The sequence below is a fragment of the Lineus longissimus genome, chromosome 2 (assembly GCF_910592395.1).
Source record: "Lineus longissimus chromosome 2, tnLinLong1.2, whole genome shotgun sequence".
NCBI classification, from domain to species: domain Eukaryota; kingdom Metazoa; phylum Nemertea; class Pilidiophora; order Heteronemertea; family Lineidae; genus Lineus; species Lineus longissimus.
Window position 1 is genome coordinate 9,761,996 of NC_088309.1, and position 13,347 is coordinate 9,775,342.

At 39.9% G+C, this 13,347-nt stretch overlaps 1 protein-coding gene across 3 annotated transcripts; it reads left to right on the plus strand.

Annotated features, from left to right (window-relative positions):
- The first annotated feature begins 1,674 nt into the window (after positions 1-1,674).
- LOC135482564 (sorting nexin-2-like) lies at positions 1,675-13,086 on the plus strand. Of its 3 annotated transcripts, none has more exons than XM_064762701.1 (12): positions 1,675-1,749; positions 2,273-2,333; positions 2,670-2,980; positions 3,731-3,872; positions 4,128-4,206; positions 4,357-4,549; positions 5,935-6,021; positions 9,053-9,146; positions 9,375-9,580; positions 9,895-10,038; positions 10,513-10,665; positions 10,954-13,086. In XM_064762701.1, the coding sequence occupies exons 1-12, from the start codon at positions 1,675-1,677 to the stop codon at positions 11,002-11,004; spliced, it is 1,596 nt and encodes a 531-aa protein (XP_064618771.1). In that variant the 3' UTR covers positions 11,005-13,086. The 3 variants fall into 3 exon arrangements, with proteins under 3 accessions (XP_064618771.1, XP_064618772.1, XP_064618773.1); XM_064762702.1 differs by having other exon boundaries at positions 6,004-6,021; XM_064762703.1 differs by lacking the exon at positions 5,935-6,021.
- Positions 13,087-13,347: the final 261 nt, after the last annotated feature.

The window sequence follows — 13,347 nt, forward strand, 5'->3', positions numbered from 1 at the left end:
GAATCTTCTTCATCCGCGAATCTATGTCGGATAATTGTTTTTACCACTTTGTACCGTAATCAGAAAGTGTACATTTGTATCATAATGATATGTAGCACTATTTATCATGTATGTACATATATGACAGAAAACATTAATTGATAATTAAAATTAATATACACATGTATAAGTTAAAATATTTCTTTGTCTTCCTCTGTTTTATCCCACATAATAATGATGATAATAATATTAATAATAACAGTTTGCTGTGGCTGCAATAGTCATAGTGACATCCTCACTGCGGCTACAATCAGTTCTTCACTTGAGTCTGGGCTAGTTAGCCTTGTCATGGGCACGTTGCCGTAGGCAATGGAGTTGTCTCGCAGTGCGTAGTTTATTCCACATGTTGTGAGGTAATTTGGCTCAATATCTAATACGGGTGACCCACCGATTGTCGTCTCGTCCCTATCAAGCTCTCGTCCCCGCGTTGGATAAATGGTCGTCTACATCAGAAGACATGGATATCGGACGGACATCTTTGTCAGAGAGATGGTCCGTCGGAAGTCATTTGGATGTACGGCGGACACCCGCCTGGTTTCACCATGCGTCTCATCGGAATCTCGCGACACGTGAGTGAACGCTACCTTTCGAGACTTGTTTTCCTAGCCCTGACATGACCTTTTAATAGTTCTGAGGCCACCGGAATAACGCCCAGTCTTAGTCTTTTGTTTGGTTTGAAAAGTGGTTCTGCTGATTAAAAAGAGCTCTCGACGTTGCATAACTTTGGTGATGGGGCCGAGCACGCCAACCACAACCCCAAAAAGAAATTTCCTCCGCAGTGTGTGGATGGTTGGTCATCTCTCATACTTGGGAGTATAAATGAGGATGTACCTGACACCTGGGACTCACACTGTTGGAATGATGTTTGTCGGACGACAGACCTCATCCTGGGGTTCGACTTCCGACAGACATCGTTCTGTAGCTCGACTTCTGACATCATATCGACCGATCCCGAGTTGACGTTTGGCGTCGGGCAGCTGATGTCTATTGGCATAGTTGGAATCTGAAGGACAAATCGGCCAACCCCATCTGAAAACGTCCATAAGTTATATCATGTTATATTGATGTCCGTCCCCCCCCCCCCCCCCCGACACACACACTGACTGCTTCTACACAGAAATGTCTGCTATTTAGGCGCCAGCATCTCCCGCCTTTGGCACCACCAAAATTAGCAGAACCGTCCCTACCTTGAGAAGGACGGGTGGATGCTTGCCTTCCAGAGGCTACGATAGCGGGCAATTGGAGCGTTTATCAGCATAGAAAGCTCGACCAAGTATATGCCACCAATGTATAAACAATTTTAGAATGATATTTGAAAACAGTTTTCTTCCGACACTAGAATACCCTCTTGTGTCGTTGTTTCAATGAGACGAATGGTGGTGGATTTATTCATAGTGCTGATCTTCAATGATTCAAGTTTTGAAACAATGATAATCATCCTGTTTGTAATCATACCTGGTTCTTAAAAAAAGTTCGCGTCTTTATGCAGTTTTTAGTAGCATTTTTCGTTCTTTTCATCAATAGGCCTCGATCCACGCGAAATTCAAATTTTCGCGCCAATTAATTCCGCGTTCGGGAAACCGAACGAACCAACCGAACACCCGAACTGGCAATGGTATCACGTGATTAGTCAAGATGGCGGACCGAGAACCACCCCCGTTATTCGGTGATGACGACGAAAATCCAGATATTTTCGCCTCTGCATCACAGGTACAACAAAATAAAGAAGACCAATGACAAAATTGATTAAATATCTTCATATTGTGTTAATTTCAATGCATTATTTGCATTAGTTCGTTCGCACGACGCACCAGCATATCCCAGTTCTGAAGCAGGTTGTTAATGTTGGTTTAAACACTATAGTGATGCGCATGCACTGCACTATAGTGGAGCTATTACCACTATAGTATTACTAGTGCAACTGTAGTGTTGTAATGTAACCTGTTCGATGATGACCTGACGTAATAGGTTATCATTATGATTAGACATTATCACTTGCAGTTGCACTGCCTGCACCGACCCTTGGCCTTGGCCTTGCTTTAGCCTTTTATACTAGTTTTGTCTTGTGTCAGTAGTATAGTCACTGTACTGTATGGTCCATGGAATGGATGATCTATCCAGATGATTATCCATATAGGAGCTGCAGAGAGGTGACAAAAAGAAATTCACTCAATATTTTTGGCGGTTTGCTTTGTGACTAATTCTTGACTTCTTGCATCTGTTTTCCTCACAGTCTCCTCCTAAAGATGACCCAGTAAAAGACCAGGATGATGATCAGGAGGATCTATTTGCAGGTAACATCTCACTTGTGCTACTGTAAAGTCCAGCAATAAATCTTTGTCAAGTGGCCATGTCAATATATCATTAGCAGAATATATTGTAAGTGCATGGATGGACCATGAAATAACGTGTCAAGTATTTCCCCTCGAAAGCTGTTGGCACCACAGGAAAGACATGTGCCAATCAATACGTCTGCCAGTGCCATCTTTCTGGGCCTCCCAATAAATGCTACTTATTGTCAGGTAAGGTGATACTGAAGTATACTGATTTTCAGAGACATTCCTTGACCAAGGCCAATGGCTGTAATTGTTGCAGAACATTTGAAACATTTCATTTACTATTCTAAATAGATGCTGGTACTGAGATATCTTTAGATGACGACAGCCAGAAGGAAAAAGCCCCTGAACAACATCTGTCTGAGCCCGACCCGGAAGATGAAGACATCATGACAACTCCTCAAGAAGAAGCACCAAAGATGGGTGTATCTGAAGCCTCTACATCTGGTGGTGTATCCAAGACTTCAGTTCGAGAAGAAAAAGCTAAAGACATTGATGAAGATGATGAAGAGTATGATGATTTTACTTTGAGCGTCTCTATATCCGATCCAATCAAAGTTGGAGATGGCATGGGTGCTTATATGACCTACAAAGTCACCACAATGGTAGGTTTATTTCATTGAACTGCAACAACCCCTTGGCTGGATGAGCCCAAGTGCCATGGGCCATCCTCATTTCTAAGACACTAAAATTACATGACCGAGCAGATATTAAATCTGTCTAAACCTTGGGAGGGTTTGTAGTTATTTTCAATACTATTGCATACTGTCTCGTCTAGTCATGAACTGTGTTTAGTGGAAACTTTTCTTTGGAAGTCCTCCTTTCTAATTTAACCCTATAACACCTAGAGCCATTGCCAGCGCAAGTGCTTATTCCACTAGGCCCCGACGTGATTTTACCCGGAAATCACATTTTTTGCGACGGGTCCAGTTTTTTACAAAATGACATAGGTGAACTTCCAAATAATGTATTACAAGTCCCGTTTATTTAAAAGAAGATGAAATTCCCTATTAGATAGGGTACATCCAAATCGGAATCAAACAAACGATCCATTTCAGCAATTCAAATGTCCAACCTGAATTTACTGGCTTGAAGAGAAACAAAAACTTAATCGTCAAATATCTCAAAAACTTCTACAGCAACCACCATTGTTCATCCGGGCATTTGAAAGCTTAAGTTTCATAGATTAATAATAGGCGGCGCTCTGAAGGAGATCGGAAGCTAAGCGCGCGAAATTTGAATATGGGTGTGCGGGCGTCATAGGGCGCCTCCAGGGGGATCGGCGGCGGGCGTCATAGGGCGCCTCCAGGTGTTATAGGGTTAATCAAACTTTATGCCCCATTTTTTTCTTGCAGACAACCATTCCAGCTTTCAAGAAACCGGAAACATCTGTGATGAGAAGATTCAGTGATTTCCTTGGCTTGCATGAGAAGCTATGTGAAACTTACGCTCACCAGGGTCGAATTATTCCACCAGCGCCAGAGAAAAGTGTAATAGGTGAGTATGAATTGCTCTGAGCAGCATCACATTCAAGTGTTTGAGTACTTCCATCACTCCACGCAGCTATTTTTGAAAACAAAGCCAATCCAACTCAAGCTTGGTGCAGTGGTATCAGTCAGGCTGGGCTAATTGAAGATAGCATTATAACTAGTAACACTGGCTACGATTTTTTGCTGCTTATGCTCAGTTTTGATATTGATTTCTTGCCAATGATAATGAACTCCTAGTTAAGATCATTGCTTTCATTTCCAGGAATGACTAAAATAAAAATGTCCAAAGAAGAAGCTAGCTCAGCAGATTTTGTTGAAAGGAGGCGGGCAGCTCTAGAAAGGTGAGAATATTTATCAGTGCAGATTTTTGCTGAAAATACACAGAAGATGTTTCCCTTAGCTACAAAGTCCATAGCCCTTGTCATTACCATACTGACATTTATTCACTGATTTCGTTTCGTGTTCTCCTACATTTTGATCTTATATTCCAGATATGTCAACAGAACGGCCACTCACCCTATCCTCCGAAACGACCCCACTTTCCGTGAATTCCTAGAGCAAGAGGGCGATCTACCCAGGTCGACGAGTACCTCTGCTCTTAGTGGCGCCGGTGTTCTGAGATTATTCAACAAAATGGGCGACGCTGTCGGAAAGATGACATTCAAGATGGACGAGACCGATCAGGTCAGTATCGTTTTTGCAGTGGTGTTCGTAGCTGGTATCAATTTAGACAAAGGCTGCAGCTTGCTTAGAGTTTCACTAGTTTGCTCCTGGTTGCTAGTATAGCCAGTCCGATGAATGGTAGGTCACATTGCACAGAATAATCAAAGTAGGAGTAATGACTCATATGGCATACAGCCCGACGAGATCGTCATATCATTTTGGAGTTTGAAAAATCTTAAACTCTGAAGTCTTCTTCCACTTTTTGATCACTAGACAGTCACTCCTGATGACAAAGTGTCGGAGCTGTAGCCAATGGTACAGGTGTTATGTTGCAGGGAGGACAGGTCTATTGACCAGTCCTTTGTTTCTTTTATTTGTTATGTCGGACTTGGAATGACACATACTAATGCAGCCTAAGGTGGACATTTTCCTGGCCGAGTTGAATAACAAAGAAGCTGGTCAAAGACTCTTTCCTCCTGTAATACAACAAGTACCCCATTGGCCACTGTGTTCTTTGCCTCTATATAACTGGCTATGTAGGCCTTTAGGTCAGATCTCCTCTCAGACAGTCTCAAATCTTGAACATCTTCCCAGGATGTGCCCCACGGTCATGAGTCCATTGTGCATGTGCAGATGTCACTCTAATTAAGAATTCATCGAACATATCATATCATGTTGAAGTCTGTTGTGGCCTGTGCAGAGACTGAATAACGTTGTATTGAAATCCAATGTCATCGACATAATGTAATACTACTTGGTCTCTCAACGGCGGTCCCTTTACTTGTGGTCATGGCTGTCAATGATTTGACAATAGTAATCAGTCAATTGCTTGCTTCTTTATGTGCTTAAAGGTATATGGGTTTGAAATTAGCTAGGGAGACCTATCGACTTGTTGATAGTTTATATATAGTAGTGATGTGCAAAAGTTGGATCAGATGATAGAAAAGGGTAAAATCAGACTGCACAGGGTTCTACATTTCGACTGTGGTATTGGCGGTGATATTAAAGCCTAAACTCAAGACAGACTTGGTGACAGGTACACTTTATTAGAGCATACTGATGTTCTGTGTCCTGTCTAATGTTTGGTAGACTATACTTTACATCAACTCAACCCCAAGTTGTAGTTAAGAGGGTTTGTCATTGGAGGATGTTGATGTTGTACATGGGCTCTTGTGCAAAAACCGCATCAAGTAAAAAGCAAGCTGACTGCTTGTGATAAAAGAACTTTTATCAACCTAAAACACCAAGCTGATGAATCGTTTTGGATCAAGCTGACAAGCATTGCACAAGTTACATGTACAAGTAGTTTTTGCACAAAGGCTCAAAGCAACTTGAATATTTCCGTTTCTAGAGACCTGTTGTTGTGTTTGATGTGTGTCCCCTTTTTCTTCTCTTACATGTACCAGCTGAACTATGGTTTATACCTACACTCTTATTTTTGTATTCCATTGCCTTCTCTCTCCCCTACTGAACAGTGGGACTATGACTTTGAGGTAATCATGCAATTTTTCCATTTATCAAGTTGTTCATTTTCATTATCGTACAATTTGTGAATGTATCCTGTAGATTGTCTCAATAACAACATAAGCTGAAGGTGCTGGCTTTCAATTAAAATTTTTTCACGACCGGTATAGATCGATTGTTGAAATCTTTTTTGTCAGGGCAGCAGTCGTTCTTACCCAGAAGCATGAGAGTCTGGCAACATATCTCTAACCGTGAAAATAAAGTTTTGTGATTTCTAATGCAGTAGTTCAAACTGTCTCTAGTTTCCATCTGCCTGAAGTGGATAAGTAACATTGAATTTACCGACTTACTGTCAATTAGAGTTTTATAGTGTCAGGAATTCAGAGTCTGAAAGAAGTCATTCAGTCCCCCTGTCCATATATGGTCACCCCTCATAAGCCTGGTGGATGCTCTGACAGATTGTTCTGCAATTGATTGTAGTGGGGATGCTAAAACTGATCATGCCCTCTGGTGGATGACTTACAACATAAGCAACCCCATCACAGCCTTGCCGTCATCTGAAATCAAGTCATTTCCAGGCTTATTCACAACAAAATCACTCACGTCTCTCTGATTGTTGTAAGCAAATGCAATCTCAGCTGGCACCTTCAGTTTGTTTAGATTTTGTTGGATATGCCAATTGGTTCCATTTATTGGTGTACGTGTTCTGTTTGCGAAAGAAGCCATTTTGACACAAAGAAGGACATTTGAAGTACTCTTTAATACTATGGGAATGTGTGGAATAATCATTAATGAGATACCAACACTTGTTTACCAGAAGATGTTCTAGAGTGTCATCCGTGATGTTGACATAGGTGATTGTTGGTGATTGTCGGACCTAGAATGGAGCTGGTTGGATGAAATTCTGCTCATATAGCGAGGGCCATTATTGTGGTCTTGATATCAAACATGATAAGAGAGCATGTGTGTTGTTGAACAACATATTTTTCGTTAATTTTTCAGCTCTATTTCTGAGTGTGCATCTGTTTTTATAGTGAGCTTATAGTGATAAGAAAAGAAGATAATTCGTTATCAGTTTATTTTTTGTGTGATTTAGTGCATTATACAGAGTGTGACTGTGAATGTAGATGCAATACAAATGTATGTAGAAATTAAACTAGCAGAATAGTGCATCAACTTTTTATTTTGGCAGACCAACTAATTTCATCATGTATAATATATCTTGTGAGAAAGTAGCATGATTCAAAAACTTGAAAGTGAGTAAATAGTTTAATTCTTGCCAGTTTAACATGTTGTAATTTAAATTTTCTGGCTAGCACAACAATGCTCTACTGCACCTGCCAGTTTCATGTCTTTGCTTGCATCATTTCAAGTAAACCATATATGGGAGTAAGACTTCATATCTAATTTTAGTCTTGAAACTGAAACTGTTGATAGTTTTCTCTCTTTCAAGTGTATTTTTTGGTTATTGTTTCTCAGTCTGTTTATTTTCAAAGTCATTTGTAATATTGTAATAATGTCTTTCATTTTAAAAATTTCTGTATGAGCTCAGTGATCAAGTTTGAATTTTTTTGGGCAAGTGATGTCAAAAATCCTATCATTGCAGCGATTTTATTGGAAATAATGTCATGATAGATGATGATAAATGGTTAATAGGAGTCCTGTGACAAAAATAGTATTTAAATCCGATGTTAGTATCTCCCAAAAAGTATGAATACGTCTCTGAATTGGTCCCAAATTGCTGATTTATAATTGTAGCGATTTGGGGCTAGAGGTTAAAAGTACTTTTCTGGTGTATCATACTGTGAGCTGTTGGCAAATATGCTGTGGGGAGAAGTCTGCCCAGCCTACACTAATGCATGATTCCATTCTTGTTAGAGGGCTTCATTCCATTAGGGTGTGCTACATGTAATTGACTGTTGTCTACTTAGACGTTTGAAAAATATCGTTTGAATGATTTCCGCACATGACACAGAGATTTGAGACGAGCTGTCGAAAAACGGGTACCCAGTAATGGGATATTTCACTCTGAGCTAATAAGTTACTCATGCTTGTATGAGACCCAGTAAGGGACAACCTCAAGACAAAATGTTGGCATTGAAGTGACTAATGCCAAAAGTACGAAACCTGATGGCAAATTTGAAGGCCCATTTGTGATTAGGAATCAACAAATCAAAATTGAGGCCAAAGGTCTTTGAAGAGAGTGGGTTCTGCAAGAAACTTAAAGAATCTGTGTTTTTTTCCCCACGTGAGACATGCTTTTTGAGATGCTCATTTGCGACAGGTGCAACTGAGATTGATAGTAGTTTTTATCTAGTTGCTGCACAGTGTTGATCAGAAATATGACACCCATTTACCTATAAAAAAATTTCAACATGATCCCCTGGTGATGTCTGTAGTAATGCAATTAGTAGAATTGAACTGCAGTGTTTTTCATTACCGTAGTCACAGTGAGCATGACTAACCCAGAAACCTCTGAGCGGATTTTAGCTCAGGTTCTGATTTTGGCTGGCCAACCCGCAAAAGATGCTGCACGAAGGCTGCAAGTGCCATTTACATGGTGTGAGGCCACAAGATTGTTTGTTGTATTATGTCATACCAAAAATTTATATATTTCTGATCATACCAACCTCTTTTTTGGATGGATGGGTCATTTTCTCATGTGCTTGGCTGTCGGCAGCTCGAAGACGTCTTTCTTGGGTTATGCATGACATCGACGTCTGCCTGTCTTTGGTGCTAAGAAGTTTCCTCCTTGAACGGTCTACAAATGTGGCAATACTTCAGCGCAGAAATTTGCTCTGTTGTGATTTATCGTGCTGGTGTCTCACAAGTAAACTGTATTTCCAACAATCTTAAATACAATCTACTGACCTTTTAAGATAATTTCCCATTTTATCATTATCATTGTATTGTCATGCCAAAAGACAGATATCCATCCATAAAAATTAACCCTGCCCTACCCTTTACTCTTGAAAACTGGTTGACTAGAAATGTTTGGTTGAAATAAACGCGTTTTCTCTTGACTTGTGCTCATGGTCCTTTCTCATTGGTATTTTTCAGTGGTTTGAAGAAAAACAGACACATTTTGAAAATCTTGACCTCCAGCTGCGGAAGTTGCACACCAGTGTGGAGACCATTGTCAGTTTCAGGAAAGGTGTGTATAAAAAGGTTTGAAATAATGTGATTATTGGCAGCTAAGCTAGTTATTTCACTGCCATGAAAAACCGTTACCAACCGATTGTCAAGAAGGTTGCCCAGCCTATACAGCACTGAAGGGATTTCGGCCACTTCCATGACATTGGGGAGACAAGGGGCAGGGCAATCTCTTCTCCCTTAATAGGCCTAACTTGGTCATAAATCAACCTTTTTGATTGTGTTTCAGAGCTGGGTGTTAGTACTGCCACATTCGCTAAAAGTTGCGCGATGCTCGCCAACTCTGAGGAGCATACTGCCTTATCGCGCGCTCTGTCACAACTTGCGGAGATCGAGGAGAAAATTGAACAACTTCACTCCGATCAGGCGGATACCGACTTCTTTGTCCTGGCCGAGATGCTGAAGGATTATATTTCACTTATCGGGGCTGTCAAGGTAGGTCGAGACTGACTACAAGGTAGAAAGCACTTGAGATTTCACTATGCAGTATTAAAATGCTTTGCTGACCTCTAAACCTAGTTGACTATGTAAAGGCAGGCCTCAGCGAGTTCTGTTGTGGGGAGACTCCTGGTAGAACATGTAATTGTGTTCGCCCTAGTCCTACTTAGATAAAGGTGGTCTCCTGGTAATATTATTCTCTCGACTCTGAATTTCTCAACTGAACTTTGGAATTTTCTGAACTTTTTCTGAAAAATTTTCTGAAAAATTCTGAAATTTCTGAACACGCCTGTGGTTATGTCCTTATTTAGGAAACGTTTGCTGAACGCGTCAAGATGTACAAGACATGGAAGGATGCAGAGGCAATGTTGACGAAGAAGAGGGAGGTTAAAGTCCGACTGGAACTTAGTGGAAAGACTGACAAGATTGCCCAAGCTAGTAATGAAATCACTGAGGTACAACTTTACTCTTTGCCTTGCATGTATATCTTGTATCTGGTGATGTGTTATTGTTAAGCTGATTAATGCCATTGAACAAATGAGGAATAAGTCTAAGACTAGACTAGAGACAGCCTCACAGAGATTTCTGTTTGTTATATTTGGCATTAAGTGTCAAGGATTTGAGCATGGTGCCATCTGCACACCACTTTTGATACTACAATTACAGTCTTCTGCCAAGTAGTTTGGGTATCTTTTTTCCTGGCATTCGTAGTGGAGGTCCAGTAATCATTGCTTGCTTATCTAATTACTGTGCCTTGGTACCTCTGATGAGTCCTATGTCAGGAGCAGTTGTTGAAAAGTGCTTCATGGTAGACCTAGAGCCATACCAATCGCCATAGAGCTTCCATAGTAACAGCTCAATTCATGAACGATGACTTTCTTTTACTGTATCTTGCACTGGTAGGTCATGTTTTATTTTCTGCATTTCAGTGGGAAGGCAAGGTCGAAAGGGGCCAGGAAGATTTTGAGAAAATCTCCGAGACAATTAGGAAAGAAGTTTCACGATTTGATAAACGCCGAGTAAAAGATTTCCAACAATCAATGATCAAATGTCTGGATTCGTTAATGGAAACACAACAGAAGGTAAGAATAAGGCCCTTTTGTCTAATGGATATTTGTAAATGAAACAAAATTTCATCAAAATTTCTCTAGAAATAAGCAGTACAGAAGAGAAAATGTCAGAATCAATGTACTATGTCAATGCACACGAAAAAATACAAAGAGTTATTTTGTTGAAATGTGAAAATCGGAAGAAACTGAAGAAATCGGCAAACTAATGTAGTTGTTGCACAGCACCCCAAAAGGACAGTGACAGTTACCTTTGAAAACGTCTTTAGCTACCATTAATACACGCCTCTATTTTCTTTTCAGCTTATCAAATACTGGGAGTCGTTTGTGCCAGAAGCAAAGGCCATAGCGTAGATAATGCACGGATATCATGATTAATTATATGTAAAAAGAGAGTTTATAACATTATGTACATCATGTTCTTACTTCATGTGCAATTGAGTCTGGTGGTGCATGATTCGAGGACAGCGTTCACTCTTGATGCCGAGCTTAATAGCAAGCTTTTTTAGGGAAGCATGTCATGTTGAATCTATGTCACAAGGACAACAAACTACTTAAAATAATGGCTGGTAAATGCAGTGAACTCCGTGATTGGAAGAAGAACATGTATATTTCCTAGTTAGAAGCTTCATACGATTCGGTAGACAATCCAAATTTAGTCACGATCGGTCCATTAAAAATAGGTCAGAGCTTCCAACGGTTTCACTGGTTCCAGTGTCATGAGTACAAAACAAGTGTGTCTTTAGGGAAAGTACACCTTTTCGAGAAGGTATCGGAGAGACTTCACCCCTGCTCATGGAGGTGTACTCGACATGATTCTGGATTGTCTACCCGCACTTCATTTTGAAACATTGCTAAAGATGCGCCTTGCTGTTGATGAAGACTATGTAAATACTTGTAGCCAAGATTATCATTGTTATATTGTAGCATGTTTAGGCCAGTGAAGGTTAAATGATCATTTTGCCACAGTCGGCCCTTGACTTGGGAATCATAACGTTGCAGTGGGATGCCAGTTGTGTGTGGTCGTCATATCATCGAACACTGTGAGTCCATTGTGGGGGGCAGATAACACAGCCATGCTCTTGCAGATACCCCCTTGGCCGTCTACTTGATGTTATCCAAGAGATCAGCAATGGATAATTGAAGGGTGTCAAATTGAACATTCAAATTGTGGGAGTCGGCTAATTATTTGTGATGTTGAATGTTGATAGAAATGTGCTACATTATCTTTTGGTTAACTTTCACTGGCTTAGAGATGTATTTTATTAAAATGGGTTAAATCATGTGATCATATAGCTAGAGATTGATTCAAGGAATTTATACGGAGCAGACCAACCTTGGTTATCTAATCAAGATTGTGGGGGTAGACCGAAGACAGCGCCTTGGTTTTCTGATGTGGTTTTAGATCGATTCCAGCAGTCCTGATCAGAAAACCAAGGACCTACAGCGAGGCATTAACTTCTAAGTGAACCTTGCCATCAAATTAAAACCTAGTGGTCCCTGGTTGCAACATCAAGGATGGCAGCAATTCAAATGAGGCTCAACATATCTGCCAATACAATCATTGATGTCTTGAGACCAGTATATACCATTCCTTGGATGGAAGAATGATTATTTTTTTAGTGAGTTCCAAAGTTAGGTGACAATTGAACAATTCTACCTTAGCGTCACGATTGTTCTGATCAGATCAAACTATGTACTGTTTCATCTCTCGATTCTTTTTTGTTTCAAAAACAAATGTTGGTCTACAATCTGACCTGACTTTCTCTACACACCATGCAGTTAAAAAAATAAAAATAAATGTTCGGAAGGTATTATTTCCTGCCCTGCATTGAATAGCTGAATATTTAGTAGACAAAAGTCCTGTTGGCCATTAAGAAATGTCACTTATTTTGATTGGCCAAACAGAGATAAAATCTTTATAGCAAAGTGTTGATTGGCCATACATATCAAACCATCATACATGTACTTCTCTTCTTAAATTCTTGCTTCAAACATTATTTCATAACCTAGTACTCTCCATGATGTAGCTTCTATAGTTTTATTGCACCAATATTGATACATCTTCAGAAAGTGCATGTGCTGTGCAATGGTTATAATATTTGATTCAATTAATAAAACAATAGTGGTCTTTGGAAGTTAAATAGAAATTTCGGGAGTGGTGTGAATTTCGAAAATTTTGCAAAACCTCTTATATGTAATTAATTCCTTCTTGAGATATTTTAGTGTAATTGATTGAAAAGTAATTTTGAGTATCCATCTTGCTTTCCTTGCATGCGTACATGTACATTACAAGTATGGACAAGAGAAAATTATAGATATGTGCTATTACATTTCACATTCTAATCCAGATATGTATAAGAATTTATTTCTACTTGGTCCATTATAAATCAGTCCTTGTTATTTCACTGGTCAGAATATATACTTATTGTAATAATTAAAGTTTTATTACTTCTGTCAGTGTCACTATCCCCTTTCCAGCATCCAAAGATTCCAAGTATAAACTGCTGCCTGCCTCATTTAATGCATACTGGTCATGATGCCTTTGAGAGGTCTCAGTTTGCTAAAAGATCTTGATACCTTGGCCATCTACATGTACAAGGATAATTCGTCATTCTGAGGAGGCCAGAGTGGCAGCCTGGTAAAATTGAGGACAGCAATATGTCTTCCTAGGAGATGTGACTTTGTCCTCTTGCT

Coding starts and splice junctions, on each gene's coding strand:
- LOC135482564 (XM_064762701.1), top strand. CDS start 1,675: ATGGCGGACCGAGAACCACCCCCGTTATTCGGTGATGACGACGAAAAT. Junction 4,207..4,356: donor AGGCGGGCAGCTCTAGAAAG/GTGAGAATATTT, acceptor CTTATATTCCAG/ATATGTCAACAGAACGGCCA. Junction 6,022..9,052: donor AGTGGGACTATGACTTTGAG/GTAATCATGCAA, acceptor GGTATTTTTCAG/TGGTTTGAAGAAAAACAGAC.